This window comes from Galeopterus variegatus, unplaced genomic scaffold (genome assembly GCF_000696425.1).
Source record: "Galeopterus variegatus unplaced genomic scaffold, G_variegatus-3.0.2 Scaffold197, whole genome shotgun sequence".
Lineage (NCBI taxonomy): Eukaryota > Metazoa > Chordata > Mammalia > Dermoptera > Cynocephalidae > Galeopterus > Galeopterus variegatus.
This window is the reverse complement of record NW_007726308.1, coordinates 483,584-511,401: the sequence shown is the minus strand read 5'-3', so window position 1 is coordinate 511,401 and position 27,818 is coordinate 483,584. Positions and strand designations below refer to the sequence as shown.

The window sequence follows — 27,818 nt, the reverse complement described above, 5'->3', positions numbered from 1 at the left end:
ATTCATGGATTGACTCAATGCTATTGAAATGTAAATGTATCTCTCCAAATTGACCTAAGGGATTCAATGCAATATCAACCAAAATCCCAGCACACTGGGTGTTTTGTTTTGTTTTGTTTTGTTTTGTTTTGTTTTGTTTTGTTTTGTTTTCGAGGGGGGCAGGCAAGGAGAGGCAGAGGAGCAGAAATTGATGTGCTGATTATAAAATTCATACGGAAATACAAAAGGCTAGAAATAACCAAGGCAATCTCTAAGAACAGGTTGGAAGACTTACACTACCATACATCCAGACCTTTTAGAAAACTATACCAATTAAAACTGTGTGGTATTTGCACAAAGATGGAGAAAAACTCACCAGTGAAACAGCATAGAGAGCTCAGAAAGAAAGCCACACATACACAGTCCCTGATTATGGCAAGGACAACGTAACCCAGCAATGCAGAAGAGAAAGCATGGTCATTTCAATAAGTAATGTGGGTTAATTGGATAAACGTACAAAAAAAAGTATCCTGACCCCTCTCTTAAACCATACACAATAATCAATTCTAAATATATTATAGATCAAAATATGGAAGGTAAAGTAATACATCCTTTAGAGGAAAATATATGAGAATATATATGTCCTTGGTATAAGCAAAGATTTTTTAAAACAGGACACAAAAGTACTAACCACAAAAGGAAAAAAATGATAGATTATATTAAAAATAAGAATTTCAGGGCTTCGACTGTCACCAGTAAGAAAAAGGTAACCCATGGATTAGAAAATATTTATAACACAAAGAAATCCTACAATCTGAAAGCAAAAAACACAACCCAAGGAAGAATGGGTAAGGGACTAGAACAGATACTTCACAAAAAAAGGATATACAGATGCCAGTAAACACATGAAAAGAGGTTCAACTCAATTAATCAATAAAATATAAATTAAATTATACAAATACAAATAGAATACAAATTAATCAGGGAAGTACAATAAAATGCAATACAACACACATACAAAATGGCTGAGATGAAAAATGGAAAATACCAAGTGTTGGCAAGGATGTAAAATCACTGAAACGCTCAGACACAGCTGGTAGAAGTGTAACTTGGTACAACCATTTTGAAAACAAAGTATCAGCTAAAGCTGCGGGCTCAATGAGTTAGTGCATGGTGCTGCTAACACCAAGATCCAGGGTTCAATCTCTGTACCAGCCAGCAACCAAAAAAAAGAATTATCAACTAAAGCTGAACATATGTATATCTATAAGCCAGGAATTACATGCCTAGGTATTATACATCCAATGGAAAGGTGTTCCCCAAAATGCAAGTGCCAGAAAGTTAATAACAACACTATTCATAAGAGCCCCAAATTGGAAATTATCCAAATACCCAGCAAAGATAGAATAATACATTCTGGTACATTGACAGAATGGAGTCTACACATCACTAAGAATGAATGATCTACAACTATTTGCAGCAACGTGGATGAATCTCACCTGTATTAGTCCATTTATGTTGCTTGTAACGAAGTACCTAAGACTGGGTGATTTATAAAGATAAATGAAATTTATTGTTTACGGTTTTTGAGGCTGGGAAGTCCAAAGTGCAAGGAACACATCTGGTGGTGGCAACAGTGACCCAGGGGTCTCACATTACAAGATGGTGGAAGCAGAGAGAGCAGAGAGAGAGAAGACAGACTCTCCTCTTCTTTTAATGCCCTCAGAACCATGCCCCTGACCACCATTTTTAATCCATTCACTATAGCATGGTCCTACAATTTAATCACATCTTCAGAGCTCCATCTTTCAATTACCATAATAGGATTTCCCACCCTTTTAACAGTCACAGTGGGGCTAAGTTTCTAAATAAAGCTTGGGGGACACAATTAAGCTTCAGTGAGTTTTGGGGGACATAATTCAATCCACTACATCACCCAACATAATGTTGAGCAAAAGAAAGCTGAAACAAAAGATCACATACTGAACTATTTCATTTATATAAAGCTCACACTCAGGTGAAACTAATCATAGCTGTCAGATTACCTTGTGGATAGGTTTACAGATCTGGTAGTACTGCACTACATGGCTGTGTTCATATTGTGAAAATTCTTCAAGCTATATATTTATGAAACAATGTCTCTGTTTCAATAAGAACTTAACAAAAATGCATGGCTACAGAAAGAGCATGTGCCTAGTCCCCTGGAGTACTGTAGCCACTCATGTATTCTCTAAGTACCTACTTACCCTACAGACAGACTTTCAGCATTTTGTTATTCTAAGGAAGGACAATCCTCATCTGCTGAGGGACCAGTTCTGCCAGGGAAGGTGAGTGATGGGATTTCTGCGGAGAGAACAAAGCAAGGGATGCACTCTGCAGTCCCTATGACACTTTGCAAAGTGACAGAAGTGACACCATCATAACTTGCTACACACAGCTCTACTTATTCAGTTCAGAATAATTTTAAGACAGTACCAAAAGAGTATTTTCTTTTAGCCACCCCTTAGAGACAAGAAACTTGTGAGAGCAGAATGGAGGAATGTAAAAAGACAGCAGGGCTGGAAACCTGATGTGCAGTTAACAGGAATAAAGAGCCCTTTGGACCTATTTGCCTGGAGCCCCAAAACTAGTATAGATAAATTCTAGAATCATGCTTCATAATCATGTCGATAATGCCTAGGATGATTTGGGGAGGAAAAATGCTTTGTAACTGACAGACTACTCAAGGTACTTTTCTTAAACTGTTATCAGTTATACTGAGCTACAAATTACCTAACAACATTGTTTCAATGTAACTGAAATGCTTTTCTTTTGCTAAATCAGAACTGGCTGTAGCTAAATGATTTGATGAGTAGAGCCTTTAATCCTATAGATTAGTAAGGTATGACCTTTAATGTTGGCAAGCATTTTATCTCTAGGGATGAATATCATCATTTGCCTTATGTGGTCCAGATTTTCTGAATAATTTAAGATAGTGCCTTCAGAATACAGGAATTCTTTTATTAAAGACTTCAACGAACACAGAATCGCTCCCGTCTAAAGAAAGGGAGGAAAAAAATAACAACTGCTAAGGAAAATACCGAGATGGAAAGAGAACACTCAGGGATGCTATAAAATGAAATTCCTTGGGGGTGTGCTGACAACAGGGCATAGCAGTAGCAATTAGCACTGGCCAAATCCCAGTGTGATTACCTGCTCAGGTAATCACCAGAAAGGTCGAATGTCTTATAGTCTCACTGTCTTATACGGGCTGAAAACTGTCACAAGCAATTTCTGGTAAGAGTTCTAGAATGCCTCTGGGGACAATCATGGGCAGGAGAGGCCACAGCCGGCTGCCGCTTCCTGGCTCACTACCTATTACTCAGGATTCTTCCTGCATCCTTCTCACCTGGAACCTCACCTTCTACTCCTCCTTCCACTCAGAAATTATATAGGGTTCATTCATCCCACAGGGCTCTTATGCTCTCAGAAGATATAAACAGTGACTCTGAACAACAAAGACAAATATTTTGCTTCAGTAAACCCAAACGCCTTTGTCCAAGCAACCATGCTATGCAAAGTTTAAAGAAAAAAGAAAAAAATTATTCCTGTTAGTTCTTCCTAAGGCTCAGTGCATGTAAAATAGTTTGAACCGGGAAACCCATACCATCTCTAGAGTCCAAAGTAAGTCTTTATGTGATTATTAAAAGTCACATGTTCCCCATCTATTTCCATTTAAAAGAATAGGGGAGTGATAGCTTTAAAATAAGCCAAATTACTGCTAAATTCAGCAGCATGTGTTCACAATTTAGCAACTTATATAAAGTATATTTGAGTCTGTCCATGAAAAATGTGATGTAGTTTACCAAGAAGACACACAGACATACAACCAAGCATAACAGCTGTAAAATTAAAATGGAATAGACTAAGATAATGATTTTTCATGGACTAAGATACATCATGTCCCAACTTGTCTCCTTCCTCAGGCCCCTATATGATATATGTTCCAATAATGTCAGCTGATTCAAAATTGCAATATTGTTCAAAGTACACTCAGATTGTTTAAAAGAAAAAATTCTATCCAGCTTTGTAGTGAAATGACTACTGAACGACTGAATAACAACAGCTCCCAAACTGGGGGTAGGAAGGGACCTGAATTTCAAAAAGATACCTCAATCCGTGGTCTTTCTTTTTTCATAGACCAACCAAGCTCTCGACTGCATAGGGGATACAGTAATATTATTTAGATTGATTCTACTTAAAAGAAGCTAGTTTGGATAAAATCAAGCCATTAGTTATGATGGCAACCCAATTAAGCTAGTTTAACACCCCTTATCTCAGCTGTTATATTAATTGAGGAAGAAAAATAAATTGAAGACCCAACCCATCATTCCTCGTTATTTCAAGTACCAGTAAAATATCAATCATGTTGAAAATACTAGCTACAATTTTGTCACTGAAAAAATGGTCCAGTAAAAGAACTCTCAAAATCCGGTAACACAGAGGCTGCTATCGAAACCACTGGGAGGTGGCACACTCGGGCCATGGAGATGAGGCCTTGTGCTTTGCTACAGCTCGGAATGAGCCCAGCTCCCCATCTTAGCTGTGCAACCACAGGCGTGAGACTTACACTCTCTCTGCTTCAGTTTCCCCACTTGCAGAATGCAGATAATGCTACCTGCCTGCTGGGTTGTTGTAAGGACTGGAAATCATGAATGCAAAATTCCTGGTACCTAGTAAGCACCTAAGAAATGTTTAAGTGAACTGACTTGAACTGAGTTATGGACTGATTTTCTAAACTTATCACTACAAAATCATCAGTGTCTGAGGCAGACTATGAAATGCCATCTTATGACCACCCTGGGGGTGATCTGAGCATTTTCCCAGGATATAGTAGAGATTCTGAAGCAAAGTCCATTCTCGAACTCCTGATGCAGAAACTGTGAGGTCAAAAATATGTGCTGTTTTAAGCTGCTGATTTTGTGGCGATTTGTTATGCAGCAATACAAAACTAACACAATGGACATTTGGATAGTATTCAGATCTTAGCTTTTAAAGCCCTGGGCCGCTATGAACATTCTAGTACGGTCATCCCTTGGCATCCTCAGGCGATTGGTTCCAGGCTCCCCAAGGATACCAAGACCCACAGACACTCAAGTCACTTATATAAAATGGCATAGTATTTGCAAAAAACCTATGCACATCTTCCTGTATAATCTAAATCATCTCTAGATTACTTATAATACCTGATACAGTATAAATTCTATGTAAATACTTGTTATACTATGTTGTTTTATTTGCATCATTTTGTATTGTGTTGCCATTTTTTATTCTGATTTTATTCTGAACATTTTCAGTCCATGGTTGGTTGAGTACACGAATGTGGAGCCTGTGGATACAGAGGGCTGACCAGGGACTTGAGCATTCACCCGCAGATTTTGTTATCTGAGGGAGGTCCTGGATCCCCCTGCAGATAACAAGGGTTGACTCTATTCTCATTTCCAGCACACTCAAATGCCATCTCTTCATGAAGCCTCTGATCTACTCCCAGACAGTTATTTATTCCATGCTACAAGCATTTTATCATCACATCTCTTCCCGCTCCTATAACACTTTCCTGCATCTACCTGTTCACATCAAGAGGAGGTAACTCTATCATTTGATTTTAATGCATTTCCAGCCAGGCAGAGGGTAGAGTCCCAATAAATGATTATTGACTGAATGAATAAAACGAAACTGTCAATGTTAAACATGGCCTTCAAATCAATACTTTGTTATTTTCCTTTTCTAAAGTGAGTAAAATAGAAATAAAAAGCCCAAAACTTGAATTTTTAAAAACATAGTTCAGTTTCATAGTTCAAGTTTATATTCATAAACTTTTAAAAGTTTTTGAGGAAAATAAATAAATAAGTTTTTAAGTCCAAATTATGCAGATAATTGCTTTAGTCTACATTAAGTATTACACATGGAAACCTGGCATTCTATTTTGCAAACTTATTTTCTATGAGGTTTTTTTGGTTAACTTACTATTAAATTTTTTGAATGCATATACTTTTTAAAATGAAACTGGCAAGATCTCTATGAACAAAGCAATAAAATATGCTTACAAATTAAAAAACAATGACATTCTGGGCTTATAGGAGACATGCTAAAAATGATTTGTAAAATACTGATGTGGAAAAGCCATACTAGCAGAACACAAGGGATAAGCAAAAATATACAAAGGGTAACCTTTTAGGAAAGAAGCCTGGTTCATTCTCACCTTTAAAGCTAAGGTAAAGGTGAGTTTAGAACCCTGTTCGTGTGTAATAAAAGATCTGACCTTTATTTGCTCATAGCTTCTTATTGAAAGTTCAACAGATGCACAGAAACAGAGGGAATTTCGGGGGCAAGTAGACTCCCCACCCAAACGTCCTGTCCCAACACACAGGCCTCAAAAACTAGCTGCCCTGCTCAGCATTTGCCCAGCAGCCCACAGCCAAACTGCAGCTCTTCTTAAATTGGCCCATCTTCTTGATGATCCTCCCAGAATACGGACCTCAAGCTTCCTTGAAACACCAGTCAAGGTCTCTCTCCCTGTCCCTGGCATGGACACCCTGCTCTGCATCCCAGTCCCACAGCCCCTGCCTCCCCACACACTTTCTCCTCCCCCAGGAGAGATATGGGAGGACGTGAATTTAGACATAGTCACTACTCTCAAACTAGAAGCAAACCTGTAGAAATATAAACACATATGATTAATGTATGGGACGAACAATACATGTTTGGATTTTACAAATCAATTGACATTAGTTCAATTTACATTATTGAGCACCGACTGTATACCAGCACTGAGAAAAACCCTGAAGCTCAGTATCCATGGGGCTCAGAAAAAGGCTTTCTGTCTCCACTCTTCTCCCTCTCCCTTCCTGTACCTCACTTGGATACTACTCCCCATAGAAAACCACTTGTATTCACGACTCCCAAGCTAAGACACATGCTGCATGCCTCTAGGCCCAGCTATGACAATGTTTGGGACCAGTAACTAGAAATACCTATTACTTTCCTGTACTTCTCAGAGCCAGCTCCTGAAAGTTCTTGTTAAGATCCTAACATTTTGTGCACATTAAACCAGCCCATCCACCTGTGGCAATACCAGGGACCCTGTTCTTCTAAGGAAACTCTTTCAGAAGATGCATTTAGAATCCTCTCTTACTAGTCTAGGAACACTGTAGCAAATGTGAATCTGGTCCTTTGTATGTTGACAGCAGCATTATTCATAACAGACAAAAAGTGGAAACAACCCAATGTCCACCAACTAGTGAATGAATAACAAAACCACATAATGGATTATTATTTAGCCATAGAAAGGAATCAAGTACTGGTACATGCTACAACATGGATGAACCTCAGAAAACATGTTAAGTGAAAAAAGTCCAGGCCCAAAAAGACTACCTGTTATATGGCTCCATTTATATGAACTGTCCAAAATAGAAAGTAGATTAGTGGTTGCCTAGGGCTGGGAGTAGATATGGAGAGTTAGTACAAATGGGACCAAGGTTTCTTTTTGGCATAATGAAAATGTTCTGAAATTAGATAGTGGTGAAGGTTGCACAACTCTGTAAATTTACTAAAAATCATTTTGTTGTAAAAATAAAGAGTAAGAGAAATGAAAAGAGAGTAGAATTGGAGAAAACATTTTTTAATCCCTGTATAACTTTTCAGTTTAACATTTTTTTCTGATTATTATGGCAATCATGGTTATTATAAAGAAAATTAAAAATAGAGAAAAGTATCATTTTAATGTTAATTACCTGGTGAAATAATCACTACTTAGGTTTTCATATATTTCTTTCTAATCTTTTTCTGATCCTATATGTATTCTTTAGTTAGGATCATACAATGTTTGTAGTTGTGTCTATTAATGAAAAGATGTAAAGCATGTGTATATATGGCTTCTGAATAATGGATACTATCAGAAAAATCTCAGTGTTTGGGAGCTAAGCGGAAGTCCTGTGTGGTCCAGATTCTGAATAAAATAAAATTTCTGAGATTAAAAAGCAAAAATAAAAAATGTCCCTGTGTCTTGTTACATCCGCACACACTGCATCAAAGCAATGCTAGGAGATTCACATGCAATTCACACTTCTCTGGGTACTGGCTTCAGCTCAACAGGCCTTCCACCCAAAGCAGCAAGATGTTGGCCATGTAGGTAAGGAAAGCACAGAGACTGTTCTTACCCTCTCTACCAATGCTTAATGCCAGCCATGAGCACCAAAATACTAAGACTCTGAGCTCTGTGGTTCTGGCTTAAATGGAGAAGGTGGGGTACATTACAAATGCTGATCATTCCTCTTACTTTATGGAGCTACCAGAAAGCTGGATGGATGAGAATACCACGTCTTTATGCCACAGCTCTCAGACAGAGATATACCGTTGTCATAGTGCCTTGGATGTGTTACTTAATCTTTCTGGAGTCCTCAGTTTTCTCTTCTGGAAAATGAGAGAAAATTAGAAAGTAGAACTCCAAGTGCTCAAAGCCAACAACCTCTCTGGTTTGCTGAGACTTTTCCTAGTCTGAATGACAGCAGGTGCTGAATTTCCTTGCATAAATCCTTACCTTTCATTAGTTATACATCCTGCTTCTCTTTGAAAATGCACAGCTCCACCCCACTAAGCCACGAGCACAAAAGCCTAATGTAAAATTGTGAATGAACCAGACCCAGAGTTTAGCCAGACAGGCAATAATACGGATATAACCAGGCCTGGTGTCCAGCACAGGTCGCCAGCTTGGCCACTTCACGGGCAGGTATCACTGCTCAGAGTGAAGAAACGCAAGTGAAATCATCTGAGTTTGGAATCAAACAGTGGGATCCATTTGGTCCTGTCTTGGTCCTATATGCTGAGGTTACTGCAAGCTGGCAGTGCTGAGTGAAAATGATAAAGCCAGAACAGGGGTGAGCAGAGGTCCATGCCAGGAAGACCATGCTGGGTGCCACGTCTGTGAGGCAAAAGCACCTCCGTGATCTTAAAGTCAAAGTCCTCTACATCAAACAGACCCAGTCATTCTGATCCCTAGGAAAGAAAATGATGACCATTTCCCCCATGTCTTGCCATTGTTTGGCAGCATGAGGCTAGAAGCAAAATAAACAATCCACTGAGATTTGCAGGTTGGAAGTCTCTTTAGTGGAGTGTGACAGGTCCTCACTGAAAATGGGTTACAAGGAAAACTGTCGTTCCCTCTAAGCAAATCTAAACGGGCATGATTTCCAGGTGTCCTTGCCTACAAGTCTTCATTTCCTCATTTGGAAATGGGATTTGATATTGTTGTCTTGGGGGGTGTAGGGGGGAATTCAAAACATCTCTTGACATTCCATGCACACTGTTGCAAGACTGAATCACCAACCTCAGGTCTTTCTAATAAGAAGTCAGTGACATAAGAGAAGAGTCCCCAGCAACTGAGGTCTGCTCCAGGTTTGTTTTCCCTATGATGTCTTCTATCACAATACCCACTTTTGGGGGGATGGGGGAGGTCTTTTTAGCTTTTATGCTTATTTCAGAACCCTACATGAGATGCCTATAAAACTATCCACGAGGGCTGGCTGGTTAGCTCAGTTGCTTAGAGCACGGTGTTGATAACACCAAGGTCAAGGGTTCAGATCCCCATACCAGCCAGCAGCAAAGAAAACAAAAATTATCCATGTACACAAATAACCTCGACATTAAGAAATGAAGCAGTATGAGACTGAAAAGCATTCTTATGAGGAAGGAGGAAGCCATGAGTAAGGATGAAGAAATGTAGGAAACCTGCACTAGCAAAACTCAGGCAGAGAGAAACGTGCAGTGAGAGATGCCCAACTCAGATGCCTCCAAAAGCCGGAGAAGAGGCAGCGGACTGGTAAGGACCCACGGCCATGTCATCTCCAAGCATACTCTCCTTTGAAGCCATTCAGATTAAAAAACAAGAACTGTCAGAACGCCGTACATCCCAGAAACACAACGTATTTGCAAGCCAAATGCCAGTCTGTGACTGCTAGTTAAAAGAAAAATCCAGTTTCTTCTAGCACTGAAAATAGGTCAGCAGAAAGTCCCAGCATCAAAGAAATTCTGACCATAAAGACTTAGCATACATCTTTACCAAACACTCCACAGAGCCTCGTGGATCAATTATGCATTCAATTTTGTCCTACAAATTAAAATCAAGTCATGTTTAAAGCAATCTCATTAAATTGCTTGCAAAATAGTTCACGTACTACAGCACTCCTGGTGTGGCATGGTGACATTTGTCATTCATTTTTGGAACCTTCCTTTCATGGGTGTGCCGCTCCTCATCTCCTTTCCCTGCTTCTGCCTCACCTGCCCCTTACCTGTGCCTCACCTGCACCTCACCAGGATCATCACAAGCAGATCCCCTGGAGTTTTCAGCCTTACCATCATCTGAGCCTGTCAAAGAAAAACTGACAGAGTTTTAAAAAGGCAAAGACTTTACTGAAGATTACTACAATACGGGAGAGAGATTGAACTAATTCTGCTGAAACTGAGGGTGGGAGGAATTTTAAGTGCTGGGGAGAGCGAGTGGAAAAGTACTGGAGGACATTAGCAGGGAGGTCAGTCAGTGGGATCGGGCCTCTGTGTTTGTTAATTGTTGTGTATGGGAACTTAGGCTCCAACCTCCCACAGGAACTGGGAGATAGGAACACTGTCCTTCTTGATTACATTTCAAAGAGATGACTCCCAGGTCCTTGAGAAAGACATTTCTGAGTTGGGAAACTAGCAAGAGGCTAGGAGAAGACTTACCTCTGAAAGGGGCAAAAAAAGAATTTACAAGTTTTCTAAAGTAAATGCACTAAGGAAAGGGAGGTCAGAGGCCTGGAGTCAGAAAGCATCCTGTTGAAAGTTTGGTAAAGCTGAGGGCAATGTTAAGAACATCCTGGTCAAGCCTGTCCTTGACCAGGGTAATGAAGTTCTTCTAGCCCTGCCTCAAACCCAGGGTGAGCGTTAGTATCTGGTGATCCTGCTGGTGGCTGAGCCTTCAGTTCCAGCGCTGATCCCCATGTCCTGAGGCTCTAAACCCAAACTGGGGTCTGGTGTTGCAGGGATGGATACTGGGTTCAGTGAGTCCTAAGTCACCACTACCCCACAGAGGCCCTATCCTGAAACAAGGGCCTAATCCAAGCTTCTTCCATCACCCCCCTCCCTTCTCCACCTGGCACAGTCTTCTAGCTGGAAGACAAGGTCCCTGCCTTGGGGTCTAATTTCTGTTTCACTAACCTCTTTAAGCAAAGACTGTCCCTGTGTGGAGCCAGCTGCCCTGATGTTACCTCTGAAAAAGATCTACACAACACTAGGGACATTTTTGGCTTCTGAGCTATTTCTCCGGCACAGATAGTAATGCCTCTGTTCATGGTCCATGATAATCAGCAAGCCTGATGCAGGTCCCATCCCCTATCCCACGTGCTGTCCTATTGCTGAGACAACCTGACTGTGACACAGGCTTTGTCCCAATAGATCATCAGTTCCAGCTAGCAAATGGGAACAGGAAGCTAAAACCTCAAATATTTCGAATGACCTACTCAAATGCCATTTCTTTTCTTTTTTTTTTTAAATAATAATAATACCACTTCTATGAAGTCCATAGAGTGGTCAAATTCATAGAAACAGAAAGTAAAATGGTTTCCAGGGAGTGGGGGTGGAGAAATGGGGACTTAATGTTTGATGAACACCGTCTCAGTTTGGGAAGATGAAAAAGTTCTGGAAATGGACGGTGGTGATGGTTGCACAATAATGTGAATGGGCTTCATGCCACTGAACTGTACACTGAAAAATGGCTTAAAATGGTCAATTTTGTGTTATGTATATTTTACCATGATAAAAATAATAGCTTGTAAGAAAGAAGATATTTCAGAAAATAATCATGGTTTAGGGATTTTAGCTTGTTTTCATGGATGAAATCAAGAATCAAACTACAATGTAAGAATCAAGCTACAGAATAAAAGTTCAGACACAGAAAGTGAAGATTAACATTTGCTCTAGAGAATCTGAGCCCATCTTTAAACCTTTCTGGGCCTCTCGGCCTTACCATACCTAAAGTGAAGCTGTCTCAGTTCTGGTGCTCTGAACTTGGACTGAGCAGTGGCTGCACTTCCAGTGTATTAGTCCGTTTCTGTTGTTTATAACAGAATACATGGAACTGAGTAATTTAGAAAGAAAACAAAATTTATTGCTTACAGTTTCAGAGGCTAGGAAGTGCAAAGTACAGGAAACCCATCTGGTGAGAGCTTCTTTGGTGGTGAGTTCAGTGACTGCAGAGCAGCGAGAGACAGACTCTTCATGCTCCTCTTTAAACGTCCTCCAAACCACGCCCATGACCACCATTATTAATCCATTCACAATGGCATGGTCCAATAATCTAATCACCTCTTCAAGGCTCCACCTTTCAATTACCATAATAGGATTTCCCACCCTCTTAACAGTCACAGTGGGGGCCAAGTTTCTAATACACAAAACTTGGGGGACACAATTCAAGCTTCAGTGAGTTTTGGGGGTACTTAATCCAATTTACTACATCCAGTATCTGTGGATTCCTGAGTGTGAACTCAGGTGCATTTCCCTGTGCAGGGGCCATGACCTTCCTCAGATTCCCAATGGGAAACTCACTTCCCAACAACTGTGAAGACCCACTGACTGGAATGGCTCATTTCTTAGGGGCCCTTTCAACTCATAACATCTTAAAGGCAGACGCCCCAACAGCCAGTTCCCCTGAGCACACTCAGATGTTGGAATGCCCATCTTAAAACGGCTACCCTGAGAACACAGCCCTTGGGCTTCCTCCAAGAGAGCTGCAAAGAATAGGAAGTACTGTGCTAGCTCCATATCCCAGGGGTTTTGCTCAAATGGAGGCTTTTTCCCTATTGAAATAGAAAATCCATGAAGAAGGGGCACAGTCCTAACCAGGTTTTGATTCTGATATTTGGTTATGGAGTAGCCATGGGGCTGGGGCTGCTGATGGAAAGGGCAAGAGAAGGAGAGAGGGATTTTTGCTAAATATCTAGAGAATACCTAGAAGCCCCCATATTTCCTGGGCCCTAGAAACTATTGGAGCCAAATGGGCTTGTGAAGAATCACTATGTTTTGAATTAAATCTGAAGTTTGGATGTGATTTTTCTCCATCCTGTGCATATAACTGGGAGAGGCTCTTTTCATGAAGATTTTGTGAATCCAGTCTTTACCTCATCACCCAGAGAAGCTCACTTTACTGACTTCAGAAAAAGAAATCAACAGCCTGGCCTGGGAATAACACATGGGAAATTGAAGACAGTACTATAATTAAGTTCACGAAAGGCCGATTCTTATGGCCATATTTCAAATGCTCATAACGCTTTCTCATCCATTCTACCAAATGACTTTACTTTGTAATATATTCAGAGTGAAAAAATATAATGGATTCTTCTGAGATATTCAATTAGCTCAATAAAAAGAGAAAAATAATTTTTCAATGAAGAAATTTAACCAAATGACTAAAGCTGACAGTGAAAAACCAACTTCAAAGTAATTAAGCATTTTTTTAGTTCTTGCTCTAACAGAAGTTGATGATATGCTGCTATTAGAAATAGCCTCCTTCTGATGAGTAATTGCATTCGTGTTTCTATTTTAGAGCATATTTATTTGAATGTTTACTCTGAAACTGTCTTGGGGTTTTGATATATTTAAATCTGCACCAGCCCCTCTAAGGAGGATCTGCTCTCACTGTTTCATGACTCACTGCTCAGCTTCCTTCAAGCTGGTTTCCTCCCCATTAATGGAAACCTCTCTCACAAAAGTCACCGGTAATATTCCCCTTGCAAAATCTCATTAAATCTTCTATTTACTCCTTATCCTGTTGGGTGTCATAATATTTAATTGCTGATCATTGCTTGCTCTTCCAATTCATCTCCCCCATGTCTTCTGCAAAACTAGCACCTGCTCTTTAAACTTTGGAGTTTTCTAGGACGCCCTGCCTCTGGCATCTTGCGCATTCCCTTTGGGTAATCTCATTTGCAAGAAAGGTTTCAAAAGCATCGATGTGCTGAGGGCTTCTCAGCCTGTAACTCAACCCTGGCATTGCTCCCAAGCAACTCACTTCTGCACAGGTGCATTGAACTTGAGGGACTGACCATTGGCACAATCAAAGTGGAACTCACTGTCTCTCCACCCCCACTCCCCTTCTGCTGTTCTTCTGGCAGCCTCGTCTGGGTACCTCATCACCCACATAAGACATTTCTCTCCTGTTCAAGCTGCCCACATCGTGACTCGCTTCATCTCTCACTGGTCTCCCTGCCTACAATGTCTAACATCTTCTATCGATACAAGTGTGTTTTTCTGATCAGATCAGACTGTTCCACCACCTTCCTGAAAAACCTCTGTTGGCTTTGTACAGTCTGCAGAATCAGTGGAGCCTCCTCATCATGACAGCCAGGCCCCCCATGCCCACCAAGCCTCCAGCCTCGCCCTTTACCATCCTTCAATATACCCTGCTGTCGAGGAACAGCTCTGTGCCCTGGTGACTCTGCATGTAGTGCCATGTAGGAAGGGCTGGACCCACAGCTGATCTGAGTATTGGCAGAATGCCTGTGGTCCTCCCAGACAATTTCTTGTCACCTTCCGGGTTCTGTGACATATGGGGGTTCTACCCACCCCTCTTCGGGCACAGCTGCAGGTGATAAAACTGCTGAGAAGTGGCATGAAATTAGCTCCTCAGCAACATCCCCTCATTCATGTGGCAGTTGTCCAACCTCTTTTGCTTTGGTGTCACCTGCATAAAGGCCTCCATAGCCCACTCTTCCTTTTACTGTCTTGTAAGTAACAAACTGAATCTTAAAAGGACTTATTGTTTCATGGCTAGGATTCACCCTGCCTGTGCTTGACTCCTGCACTCTAACTTCAGATACTCACCACCCTCTAAGCCCCATGGGATCAGGTAATTTAACTTCAAACTTGATGTGCATTTTAAAAAATAAATATAGTACAGAGATCAAATAAAATCAAACTTGGAAATCTGGTTAAGTGCAAGTAAGGATAAGAAAAATAAAATGGAGCCATCCATTAGGTTAGTACTATAGAGTACTACTGTATACAGCACTATTGCATGAAATTATAGTGCTGTAATCTTAGAGGTGCATCAAGTCCTTTGTGGAATAAGGAAAATCCATACACTTACAATTTGTGACTTACAAATTTGGTTCTAACTCTTATCACAGAAAATTAGAAACTACTAATGAATGGTTTGTCCCAAGAGCAAACCTCTAATGCACAGATGATTAAAAATGAATTTAGAGAAAACTTAAATAAAGTCAAGCTGAACCTTGTTAACATTAAACACCCTTTCTTTAAGTAAAAGACATTATTAGATTATTATAAATCCTCCTTAAAATAACATTGTCTAAAATGAAAAACATTTCAGGAAGTAATTGAAATATTGAAAGAAAAAAAAAAAACAAAGATTATATTAGGATTGCTTCTCCTGCCCCAGTAGTTTCATTTCTCATACCTAACCCACCTTTCTAAATCTGTTCTGTTCCTTGGGGTCAGCCATACCAGCCCCCCAGCAGGCACCATTAGCCATCTGAGTCCCTTTTTCACTCCCACAAGAAAATCCCCCAGATTAGATCTTTTGCTCTTTAGTCAACTACCTGTACCTAAGGTAGAGTTACACCAAATAAACAATGGTCTTCTCTGATGGAATCTGCGTCCTCCCTATACCACCAACGTAAGTGAATACCTGGCTATTTAGATAAAAGGTTTAATTTGATAAGCAAGGAAAAGTCTGTATTTGTTATCTCCATTCTTTGAGTGACTTTCCATATGTCAGTATGACTTTTGTGTCCGAAGCTTGGCATTCTAAAGGTAATATATTATGCCTCAATCAAAAGTCTTATTTATGATAAAAGGCTTTGTAAACCACTAAACTTTATACAAAAAGTGTAATCTGTTATTGTTAGGCCTGTTTGCAACTGTTAATAATAATAAATGCAAAACGTACTAAGTATATCTTGCAAAAAGCGTAGGTAAATTACTCCCGCGTTATGCTAGTTGCATACTAACGTCCTCCCTTTTCCCATAGGCAACCCTCCTGCGACTGGCACTGGAACTTTGCTGATAACTCTGGAAGACGTGAACGACAATGCTCCCTTCATTTACCCCACAGTAGCTAAAGTCTGTGACGATGCCAAAAACCTCAGTGTAGTCATTTTGGGAGCGACAGATAAGGATCTTCACCCGAATACAGATCCTTTCAAATTTGAAATCCATAAACAAACTGTTCCTGATAAAGTTTGGAAGATCTCCAAGATCAACAGTAAGTCTGGTTAAAACATTCTACCTTATTCTTCCAGCTTTGAATTTAGTTTCTCTTTCTCAAAATGCTCTTCCTCTCCTACTCTCTCGTGTAAAACAGTCTATTTTAACTTAACATCTGCATTACCTACACTGACTGTTCTCCCACCAGCAGACAAATATAATCTGTAGAAATATTGAATATCAGTTTCTTATAAATGCAAACATAAGGGTTTTCTCTTTTGCTTCTTCTACACCCAATGTTGTACACACTATACTGTCCGCTCAGTACTGTGTACTCTATCCTGTAACCCCAACAGGGGTCTCTGCTTCTCCCCATACACCTCTTGGTTTAGCCATCTCTTCTGTCTCAGAGACAGAAAAATGTATTTACATCATTGTCCACCAGCACTTTAGAGAAGCTTTTCCATGGTATCTGTCCGCTCAGTACTGTGTACTCTATCCTGTAACCCCAACAGGGGTCTCTGCTTCTCCCCACACACCTCTTGGTTCAGCCATCTCTTCTGTCTCAGAGACAGAAAAATGTATTTACATCATTGTCCACCAGCACTTTAGAGAAGCTTTTCCATGGTATGCCTGTCTTTACAAAAGACTAAAGAAGAGAGAAGCACTGGTATAATAATCTTTACAGGGTCTTCAGCCTCTAAACTTCTATTTTATTATGCAGAGCTCCTCAAACTTGACTTAGACTTTATGATGATCTTGGCTTTTTTTCCAAATTCTGGGCTTTTATCCTTGACTTTGGTATCTTCTTCTGTGTGTCCTCTCTCTCACTTCTGAAACTCGCTAGCCTTGTCTCTTTCTACCAGTCTTTCGACACGGGCAGGTGGAATTCAAAACTCGACCCAACATTTATCATCGGCCTGATGAAGACTGAAACACCAGTGTATTGAATTAAGACACGTCCTTATATTCACAGTGCCTCACCCACTTTTCTTCCCACATGTGAACTAACTACTAAGTTCACCTCATATTCCAGTTCTATTTTATTATGCAGAGCTCCTCAAACTTGACTTAGACTTTATGATGATCTTGGCTTTTCTTCCAAATCCTGGGCTTTTATCCTTGACTTTGGTATCTTCTTCTGTGTGTCCTCTCTCTCACTTCTGAAACTCGCTAGCCTTGTCTCTTTCTACCAGTCTTTCCACACGGGCAGGTGGAATTCAAAACTCGACCCAACATTTATCATCGGCCTGATGAAGACTGAAACACCAGTGTATTGAATTAAGACATGTCCTTATATTCACAGTGCCTCACCCACTTTTCTTCCCACATGCGAGCTAACTACTAAGTTCACCTCATATTCCAATAAAGCCAGAAATAAATAAATAAGAACTCACACATTAGACATATGCTCAGTAATGAACTTGTCCTGCTATTGACTTTGTCAAGGTTCCCACTGCTTACATCAGTGGTAGAATTTTTGAGGGGGGCAGGAAATTACCCATTTCATTAACTTTTGAAAATGTATTATACAATTGTGCATAAAATTTTCTATTAAAAATCTCATATCTATTGTGATAGCCCAATCTCATATCTTATTTTATTAGTGCCTTTCTCTCGTTATTGATTCTACTTGCCTGTTTGTCAATTTTATTGCTTTTTAAAGAATGAATTCTGTTACACTGATTATTTTTAATTAAAACAGCCCTTCTCTTGTCTGAGGGGTTAGTGTTTTATTTGCTGGTGTTTATGGCTGTAGCTGATTTGAATAATCATCACCAGTTCTTTCCAACTGGAACTTTCTCATTCGAGAGTTTCTCCTCTACTTGAGGGAGATCGATCAGGAAAATGTTCCCGGAGTTGATCTGCTGGTTCCCTGGGGTGATTATCACATCGGTCGTTTCTGCTGCTGCTACCTCGTGGTAGTGATAATACTTCATCTATGTCTGTTAACCTGTCATTGCACTCTTGTTTTCCCTCATGATTCTATTCAGTAGATAAATGTCTTCTAAACTCTTTGTTGCTCCAATTTTTTTTCTGAATTCTTAGCACTGTTTATGCCCAAAAAGGGGCAGTTGGGGAAAAAAATCCCTAATCCTAGAGTGACTGAAAAGAGAAGAGCCCAAGGCTAAAGAACAGGCTTGGTAGAGTGGCCATGCTGGGTGCTATATCCAGTGGCCTGCATAATGACAGATATTCCCACCAAACATGGGATTAGGCAAGGAGAGAGGAAGCTTACAGATCCAGTCTCCATGTTGTGGATTTTCCACCCAAACCTACAGCTATGAGCTGAGGATTGATAAAGCATAAACTATAGAATCCATCTCCATGGTAACACATAAGGTTCCTGCCCACATTTAGAGCAGGAGGATTTTTACTTTGGCTCTCTAGATGATGAATGCAATCTTTGTCGAGATGGCTTTATAGATATAATAAATTCGTGGGGAGGAGTTCTTGGTACTCAATCATTTTCACAAAAGTGGATCCCCTTGAAATTGATTATAATAGCGCTGAACCATAGAACTCTGCAGTGATGGAAATGTTCTATCTCTGCACTGTCCAGTACAGGAGCCACCAGCTACGGAGTGCTTACTATGTGGCTACTGCCACCGAAGAACTGAATTTGTATTTTTACTTGATGTTAGTGAAATTAAATGTAAACCTTCCCGTGATTATAAATTAAAATGCAATGTCTACTTTGTGTAATTTTACTTGCCAAAACCTCACTCTTTTATTGGGAAAAGTCTAATCCTCTCTCACAAAGGCTCTCCTTGTCCTCACAGATACACACGCCCTGGTAAGCCTTCTTCAAAATCTGAACAAAGCAAACTACAACCTGCCCATCGTGGTGACAGATTCAGGGAAACCACCCATGACGAACGTCACAGATCTCAGGGTACAAGTGTGCTCCTGCAAGAATTTCAAAGTGGACTGCAATGCCGCAGGGGCCCTGCACGCCAGTCTGGCCTCCCTCTTGCTCATGTCTGTCTTCAGTTTAGCTGGTATGTCAGCATTGCTCCAATGTGTGCACGTATAGGAAAATGTAACTTCACTGAGTTCCCGAAGCCATTGCTTTCCATTTATCTTTCCAGAAAAATTTATCACAGAGGAAACACTCAACTTTAGTTTATGTCTGTATGATAGAAAATGTTACATGTAAAAGTATTCCAATAAATGTTCAAAGGCATCTTATCAATCTCCTGCCAGCCAGTCCAAGGAATTGTGCAAAGACCTTCATCGCTACCCTATAAACCAGGTGATAAGCAAAATTTCTTACAGATTCCATTCAAGTTGAGCTAACAGAAATGCACCCCGTTAGTTAACTGGTCTACCAGGGGCCTATTTCTCTCTCCGTTGTGCAGAATAATCTTTTGCAAGGTTAAAAGTAGGCACTATGCATTTCTAAGAATAGTCATGAGAATTTGTCGATGGAGGTCAGGCCACAAGAAAAAAGATAAATTCATAATTCACACTTTTTTTCTCACTCACTGATAGCAAAGACTGTAATATAGTGAAACTTTCTTTTTTTTTTTTTTTTTCCCGACAGCTGGCCAGTACAGGGAACTGAACCCTTGGCCTCAGTGTTGAAACATTATTTTAAACAAATGAATTATTATGCTGAGTAATAGAGATGTGAGCACAGAATGAATAAATATGTGTCAGATATTTCTTATTGATGGAATGAGTCCAAATTTAACCTTAGCAATTATTCTCATATAACTATTGCCATCCAAAAGCCTTTTGGGTCTTGTCATTTACGTTTTGAGAAAGAATCGGTGTAATTGTGAATTAGGAAGTTGGGAAATTGACAGGTAGAAAAAGAGACCTGGTGACAGTGGTAAGTGGGTCAACAGGCTCAACAGGAAGTGACACATTGCAATCATTCAGTGTGTATAAAGCTCTGTGTGGGACTGAAGTTCTGTGGGTAGAGCTGAGAAGGAGAAAGACTTACAGTGTCCCACTGGCCCTTCAAACTGTACATTTCCTAAACAGAACATATCATCTCCCCCCACAACCTGCCCCTGATGACTGTATCATCCCTATCATCATCATTATCATCCCCATGGTACCTTCTTTTTTTTTTTTCTTTTTCCTTTTTGTCTTTTTTACTGACCGGTAACGGGATCGCAACCCTCGGTGTTGCGCCCGCACCGCGCTCAGCCAGTGAGCGGGAACCGGTCTCCACATGGGATCCGAACCCCCGCACTCCCAAGTGGCGCACTCTCCAGTGCGCCCCCAGGCCGGCCCCCCATGGAACCTTCTAAATCCTCCAGTTACAAAGCCCAACAGATTATAACACCTTACACCTTCCAGCATCCCTGCCTCCACCCTCCCATATTGGAGCCTTATTTTCACTTACCTTAATTATCTCTCTGGTTTCCTAACTCCATCTCTGCATGAGAACTTCAGGGAGAGACCATGGAAATTGATGGGCCTCCCTTTAGTCTTCTCTGTAAAATAGGAGATGATTTCATCGGCAGAGGACAAAGGGATGGAGGTAGGGCTGGGGACTGAGAAGAAATTAGGAAAGATTGCGAAAAAGCAAATAATCAGGCCTTACAAAAGATAGGTATAAGAATTTCCAAACAGCTGTAATGGTCCAGAGGAGATTAGATGTCATGAATTTATAGCAACACATACACTTGATAGTCCCTTGCTTTGCTGACCTATCCTAGACCAAGATTGCTAAAGTCTAGACAAATATCCTTCACGGACATGTACCCCCTGGGGCCCGGGGCCTTGGGCCTGGCAGGCTGGTTTGCTAAGTCATCACGTTAACCTACAGGAGCTCATCTGCAGGTCACAGTATGAACTGTGGAGATGGTAGTGAATTTCAACCCTGGATGCACAGTAGAATCACCTAAAGAACGTTTAAACATGTATCTACCTAAACCTGGTCCTACCCTATCCCTGAAGGTGTGGCTCAAATGTTTGTCCATTTTAAAGGCCCACCAGGCACTGGGACCATCCAGACCATCATGGTGACTGAGTCTATCCCATAGGTAGAGGCTCCTGACATTCTAACAGCATCTTCTGCTCAAGTCCACATCCTGAATATGTGTTGGTTCCCTCAGTTTACTCTTCAATAGAAAAAAAAAAGGAGGAAGGTAAATTGAAGAATATAATGTAAAGATATTTAATTCTGATGATGCTAGAAAACCTGAAATCCAAATAGAGGATGCAGCAAGATGACATAACACATCCAATATGAAGATTTCTATAGCACCAACCTTCCAAAAGGTATTTAAGAAGCATACAGAATTAAAACATGTATGGCAGGAAGCTAAACTTCACAAAGAAGGGAAACCAACTGGAAAGAATTGGAGACAGAGATAACCGACACTAAATTTGGCAAGGGTTGGGGGTAAAGGGTGTTTTCTAAAAGCACTGAAACTTTAAAGTGCAGAGGTGGGATAACATCCCATCTTAGCCACGGTCCTTGAAAGATTTTTGGGAGTGGGGAATTAAGCTGGTAGAATCTGCTTGATGTTTCTTTACAGTAGGGTCAGCAAACAGGTCAAATCTGGTCCATGGCCCATTTTTGTAATAAAGTTTTATTGGAACCCAGCCATGCCCATTAATTTACATATTGTCTGTGGTTGCTTTCTGCTACGATGACGGAGGTAAGTAGTTGAGACAGAGACTGTATGGCCTGAAAAGCCAAAAATATTTACTATCTGGCCCTTTACAAAAAAAGTTTACTAGCACCTGCTTTAAAGCATCGTTCACAAAACTTCAGTGGTTGTAGGAGCAGAAGATCACATCATACCACATGGGAATAAAAAGTAGGTTGTTCTCTTCCCCTCAAATAAAATTCAGATCCAAGTAGACTAGCATTAACCAAACACCCTGATGTTCCATGGATTTCTTTTACATTTTCTTCATTAGTCTGGTAATTTTATCCCACTTTCTAGATGAAAATACTGATGCTCAGAAAGGTCTCCAGATGAGTATTTGCATTAGACTGCCTCCTTTATGAAAAAACAATAAAAAACATTTCAGGCTGGCTGGTTAGCTCAGTTGGTTAGAGCATGGTGTTGATAATGCCAAGATCCAGGATTCGATCCCTGTACTGGCCAGCCACCAAAAAAAAAAATCCAACTTATTATGATGTTATAGATGGCTTTATTGCAACTGAGAATTGAACTGAAGGATCTGCAATTCCTTCTTTGACATCTAAAAATAAACAAAACTGACATTGAGAGTAAAAAAATGTAAATGAAATTATCGTTACTGTCCATTTTGTTGTTTAAATTACATGTTGACAACATTGAAGGGATGCATAATTCCTCCCTCAGCACCTTGCAGTGAAGCAAACGGTGCTGTCATTAGGCTGCACCTGCTGTTTTTCTATCACAGCTCTGCGTGGTATGGCCATGTCTCCAGGAAGAGACTTGTCCAGAAGCCCATTGTGACCATTGTTTTAGGCCTAATTAATCAGCAAGAGCAAGAACAGAAAAAGACAGATCAGGTGAACCATTTTAACAAGTACCAAAATTAAATGTCTCTTTACTGGGGGGGGCGGGGGGGGGTGATGCCGAAGAACAATCTCAATCACAATAAAGAAGCTTAAAGAGATGAGCACAGTGAGCAAAAGACTAGCTACTAAACATTTTCTTAATTTTAGGATTTTTTGTTAAGTGATTATTTGCATATAATAAAATTCACTCGTTTTAAGTGTACAATTTGAGGAATTTTGGTAACTGTACACAGTTGTGTAGCTGCACCACAATCAAGACACAGTTTCCTTTGCTATCGATCCCTTTCCCCCCACCCGGGCCCTCATTGATCTGCTTCCTCTAATAATTGTTTTGCCTTTTCTAGAATTCCCTAGAGTATATTGATATTTTGCTCCTTTCTATTGCAAAATGTATTATGGGCAAAGACAGAGCCTGCTGGGGCAGAGCTGGCTGTCCTCTGCCACAGATGGCCCTGAATCATGCTTTGCAGAGGAGCTGTGGTCAACTTCATGGACAATAATAGTTGACCTTTGAGAGCTTTCTGTGTGCCATGCACAGGCAAGCTAAGAGCTTTACATAAATATATAGATTACCTCCTGTAATCATCTCAATAGCCCTGGGAGGTGGTATAATTTATGTTATTGTCTAAATTGGCTTAAAATAGGGATTGGAGACCCTAATTTGAAAGCAAGGGACTGGAGACTAACTTAGTGGATTTTATTCAGCCAAATCTTTTTTTTTCCTTCCTGTTTTTAACTGATTTTCCCCACAGGGGATGGTTGGAAATGTCTAGAGAAATTTTGATAATCATAGCTGGGAGGAAGCTACTAGTGACATCTAGTGGGTTGAGGTCAGGGATGCTGCTAAACACCCTCCAGTGCCCAGGACAGTCTCCCCACAAACAGTGATCCAGCCCCAAATGTCAATAGTGCTGAGGGTGAAAAACCCCACTCTGCTCTCTAACCAAAATTGGACACAGAAAGTGGAGACCTTGCACCACCCTGACAATACAAATGGCTTTTAACCACTTAAAAAACAAAAAGGAATATTTATTCAACCTAAAAAAAAAAAAAATCTTAGAAAAACGTTCTTCCTAATAGGCTTCTTCAAAAATAGTTCATATTTTACAACTGTCTTGCAACTTGGCCACAGATGAGACCCAATCATTGTAAAAATGAAGGCACAGCTTCAAAATGTCTGAAGTTCTGAGCAGAAGGTGGCCTGTCTTCAATAGGCACCTTCAGATGGAGGCAGGACTGGCGTGTCCGTGGGCTGGTGACAAAGGTCGGGTGAAAAGCACACAGCACTTGTAGACTGCTGAATTCCCTCCTTCTCTTCCCTCCTCTTGATGGAGCTAGACTCTCTGTAACAGAAGCCTTAGAGCGAACAAGGGCTCTGGCACCTGTAACTGTGGACACGACAGCTTACTCAGTGTAATGAAATCTCAACCCTAGGCTGGAATGACATGGACGAGAAAGTGCTTATAAGGCGTAAAGTAGCAAAAAAAAGGCAAAAACATGCTTCATTTTGAAAGTGGATCTGGGCATCCTAGAAACAGAACTTCTCCTCTGATAGTGTTGAGTGACAGGTTCTATCCCCGGGCTAGTCCACATAGGTGGCCTGAAAGGAGCCGTGAGGAGTAACTGGGGTAATGGGCTCCCAAAGGCACCTGTGCTGACCTCACTTGCTGTGAACTTTTCCACTTGAGTGACCTGTCTCGTAGTCCACAACCCCACCACATGATGCCTCATTTCCTCTGGGAACATAGTGCTCCCCACATGGTTGGCCAAGTAATGGGCCCCAAAGATGTTCTCATCCTAGTCCCTGGAACCTGTGAACATGTTACCTTATATCATATATGAGAATTGCCAGTGTGATTAAGTTAAGCATCTCGAGATGGGGAGGAGAGCCTGAATTAGCCAGGTGAGCCGTATATAATCACAAAGTCCTTATGAGAGATGAAGGAGGAGCCAGTTAGAAGAAGACCATGTGATGACAAAAACAGAAGGAAGCAGAGGTGCTGGGTCTGAAGGTGAGGCGGGGGCCACGAGCCAGGAATGCAGGTGGCCCCTAGAAGCTGGAAAGGGCAAGAAAAAGATTTTCCCCTATAGCCTCCAAAAAGAACACAGCCCAGCTCATGCTTTGATTTTAGCCCCAGAAGACTAATTTCAGACTTCTGACACCCAGAACCATAAGAGAATATATTTGTGTTGTTTTAAGCCACTTTTTGGCCATTTGTTATAGCAGCCATAAGAAACAAATACTCCATGTTTCAGGAACCACCAAGAAGTATCTTGTTCTTTGACAAAACTAATATGTGAGACAATCATCAATCTGTAAGCCACAAAGTCAGCTTGTTCCTAAAATAGCCAAGCTCTGTGCTAAGGTGCAAGCCATAAGGCTCACTGGTAGCAGCAGTAACAGCTGCTGTTGGTCTGAGATGTTTGGCATCTGAAGTCATCATTAGCATTTTCAGAGAAGTCCAGCTTTTGAAGACATAAACCAAGAGAACTATTCATTCTGTCTTCAAATGTCATGCTTAAGAAAAAAAATTTCCCAAGATAGTGCATTTTTGTAACTGTGTTTATGAAGGCTTGTCAGTCATTTATCCAACGTTTAGCTAAAATGTTTTGAATCATGTTGTAATATTCCCGACTTAACTCTGCACCTTCTCTTTTCAGGTCTGTGAGAAGTCCTGACATCTGAAGCTTGACTCCCAAGTTTCCATAGCAACAGGAAAAAGAAAAAAAAATCTATTCCAAATCTGAAGATTGCAGTTTACAGATCTTGAACTTCACAACTAGGCCTCAATTGTTCCAGAGTTTCATTTTCTTTGCAATTTCACTTAGTCTGTACTTCATTTTGACAGCATCTTCCTTCCTCCTTTAATTAAGGGAATCCTCTGAATTTCCCCTGAATGTTTAAAGATCATGACATAACTTGACCTTCTGGGAGTAGGAACAGTGACTACTCTTTCTGATGTGTTGACATGTTGCTAGCCAGTGTTCCACACATCCAGCTTTGTCTGTGGGTTGGTATTTGTATATGTATGAGTATCTGTATGTGTATATACACGGTATTTGTATAGAGAGACGATACAGGAGAAGCCTAGTTTTGATATATCATTCTTCCTCAAAAGCCGAAGCAAAGAGTAGGTAGAAGCTAAGAAGGCTGAACCCTCCAGAGCCGCAGCACCAAGCTAAGAACGAGTACAGCCCACAGAGCTGACTCCTGCTCTGGAGTCTCTTGCCCACCACCCCATTCAGTCTGAACGCTGCCACAACCAGCCAGGCAGGTCCAGAGAGGGAGAGCAGAGAAAGAAGACCTTTCTCTTTAGTTAGAGGACTACAACCAATTTCCACTACCATCATATGCCGTGATTCCGAGCCAAGGTGGTGAGGAGCAGAGCAGAAAATTTACCATCAAATGCCGAGAAAAGGGCTGAAATATTCCTTCCTGGGCATCTACCTGCATTTGTGTGTGTCCTGAATCCACACTGGTTTCTCTGGGGACATGGATCACGGTAGAGAGTCTCTTCCTCCTCGGCACATGTACAAATGCAAATGTCATCACGGAGGTCATACATGTATATGAAGAGGTCGGCAGGTACCATCTTGTATACACATATATACCCACATGTATAGACATACATTTATGCACATACACACCGTTTGTTTCATATATACATGCATAGAGTAAATACAGGTAGTTTTAAAAGTACCCTTTTGTGTGAATTGACTACCGTTGTTTGCAAACCTGAAAATAAAAGATGTTCATTATGTATGAAAAGTAATTGATTTTTATTCTGTGAGCATGTAAAAGTAAGAGGAAAGTTAGTGCTTGTACTACGATTATCTTCTGTCGATAAGCTGTAAATGAACCATCAAAGCTCACACCAAATTTTTCTATCAGATAAAACTAGTGACAGCCTGTGGCTTTATATTAGAGCTCGCCACGATCTAGGGTAAGGTAAGTGTCTTAGCATATTTTAATGCAGTTGCTTACTAAAGATTTTAACCACACACACACATGCACACACACGCATACATGCACACACATGCTTTCTTATGCAATCTATGTTTGCACCTGTGCTTTTCAGTTAGCCTTCTGTAGGAAATAGAAGTCATATGTTGTCTTTGTTGTAGTGAAATTATGCAAATAGAGTTCCATATATTGTATTTGTTTCAATAGCAAATCTTTTTGGAGTATATAGAATGCAGAGGTTTTTTTTCATTAAAATAAATGGGTATTGGTGATTAAAACTGCTGGACAGTAGCTTTTCTCTGGTTTGTATATTGTGTCCAATGTCGCCAGTGCCGGGTCTTGTCTTAGTGCAAGTTCACTCTTTGACTGACTATTTGGGGTCCCTTGTACATCTCCATTAGATAAGTGAATCTATAAAGCCGGAAGCACCTGCTCACAGCACGGGCTTGTCTTGGTCACCATATGATATGATTTGAGCAGGTTGCAATCGGCTGTGAAGATGATTGCAGACTCAGATGAGAGGGACCACCCTCAGCTTGATGACTGCATTCAGCATGGTCACAACCTTCTGTCTACAGTCCCAAGACATGGAGATTTTTCTCTTAAACAAGCTGTTGCTTAATGAGGAGATGCCACACCTTGAACATGACACAATCGTTCTCCACAACTGCATGCCCTGACTCAGGGTCAGGGGGATCTAAGCCTACCTATTCATACCTTACAAGATTTCCTCTTCTGGCTTTACAGGGCATAACCATGTGCCTCCCCAGTCCACCTTGCTCCCCTCTTCCTGCAAGGCAGGGAGAGAATGTTCATCCTTGAACAAACAAAAGAGCAGCCACAGATGGCCAGATGGTCAGCAGCCTGACCCATATGCTAGCTAACGACCCGAAAGCTTGCCTTCATCATGAACTTGAGCCCTCTCTAGGGAGAAACACAAATGCTGAGTAACCCATACACTGAAGGAAATGAGTGCAGGACTCCTCCTTTTCTCTCGAGCCCCTACGCTCTCCTGCACTCTGCAAATCAAATCCATAGCTTAGCTTAGAACACAGAAAAATAGGAGTGAAGTGCATTCTTCATTAACAAGTAGAATTTGCCTCAACTTTCTCTCATAAGTACCTTCTCTGTCCCCAGAGTTCTTATCAAGACAAAGATATC

At 40.8% G+C, this 27,818-nt stretch overlaps 1 protein-coding gene across 1 annotated transcript in view; it reads left to right on the top strand.

Moving 5' to 3' along the window:
• Positions 1-26,948, top strand: part of CDH13 (cadherin 13) — a gene marked incomplete at its 5' end in the record, with an annotated part of 275,847 nt that extends 248,899 nt beyond the window's left edge. Inside the window, 3 exons of the mRNA XM_008565414.1 lie at positions 16,037-16,270; positions 18,996-19,214; positions 25,355-26,948. Coding sequence (XP_008563636.1) covers positions 16,037-16,270; positions 18,996-19,214; positions 25,355-25,362 — 461 coding nt within the window. The remainder of the gene's footprint in view (positions 1-16,036; positions 16,271-18,995; positions 19,215-25,354) is intronic.
• Positions 26,949-27,818: the final 870 nt, after the last annotated feature.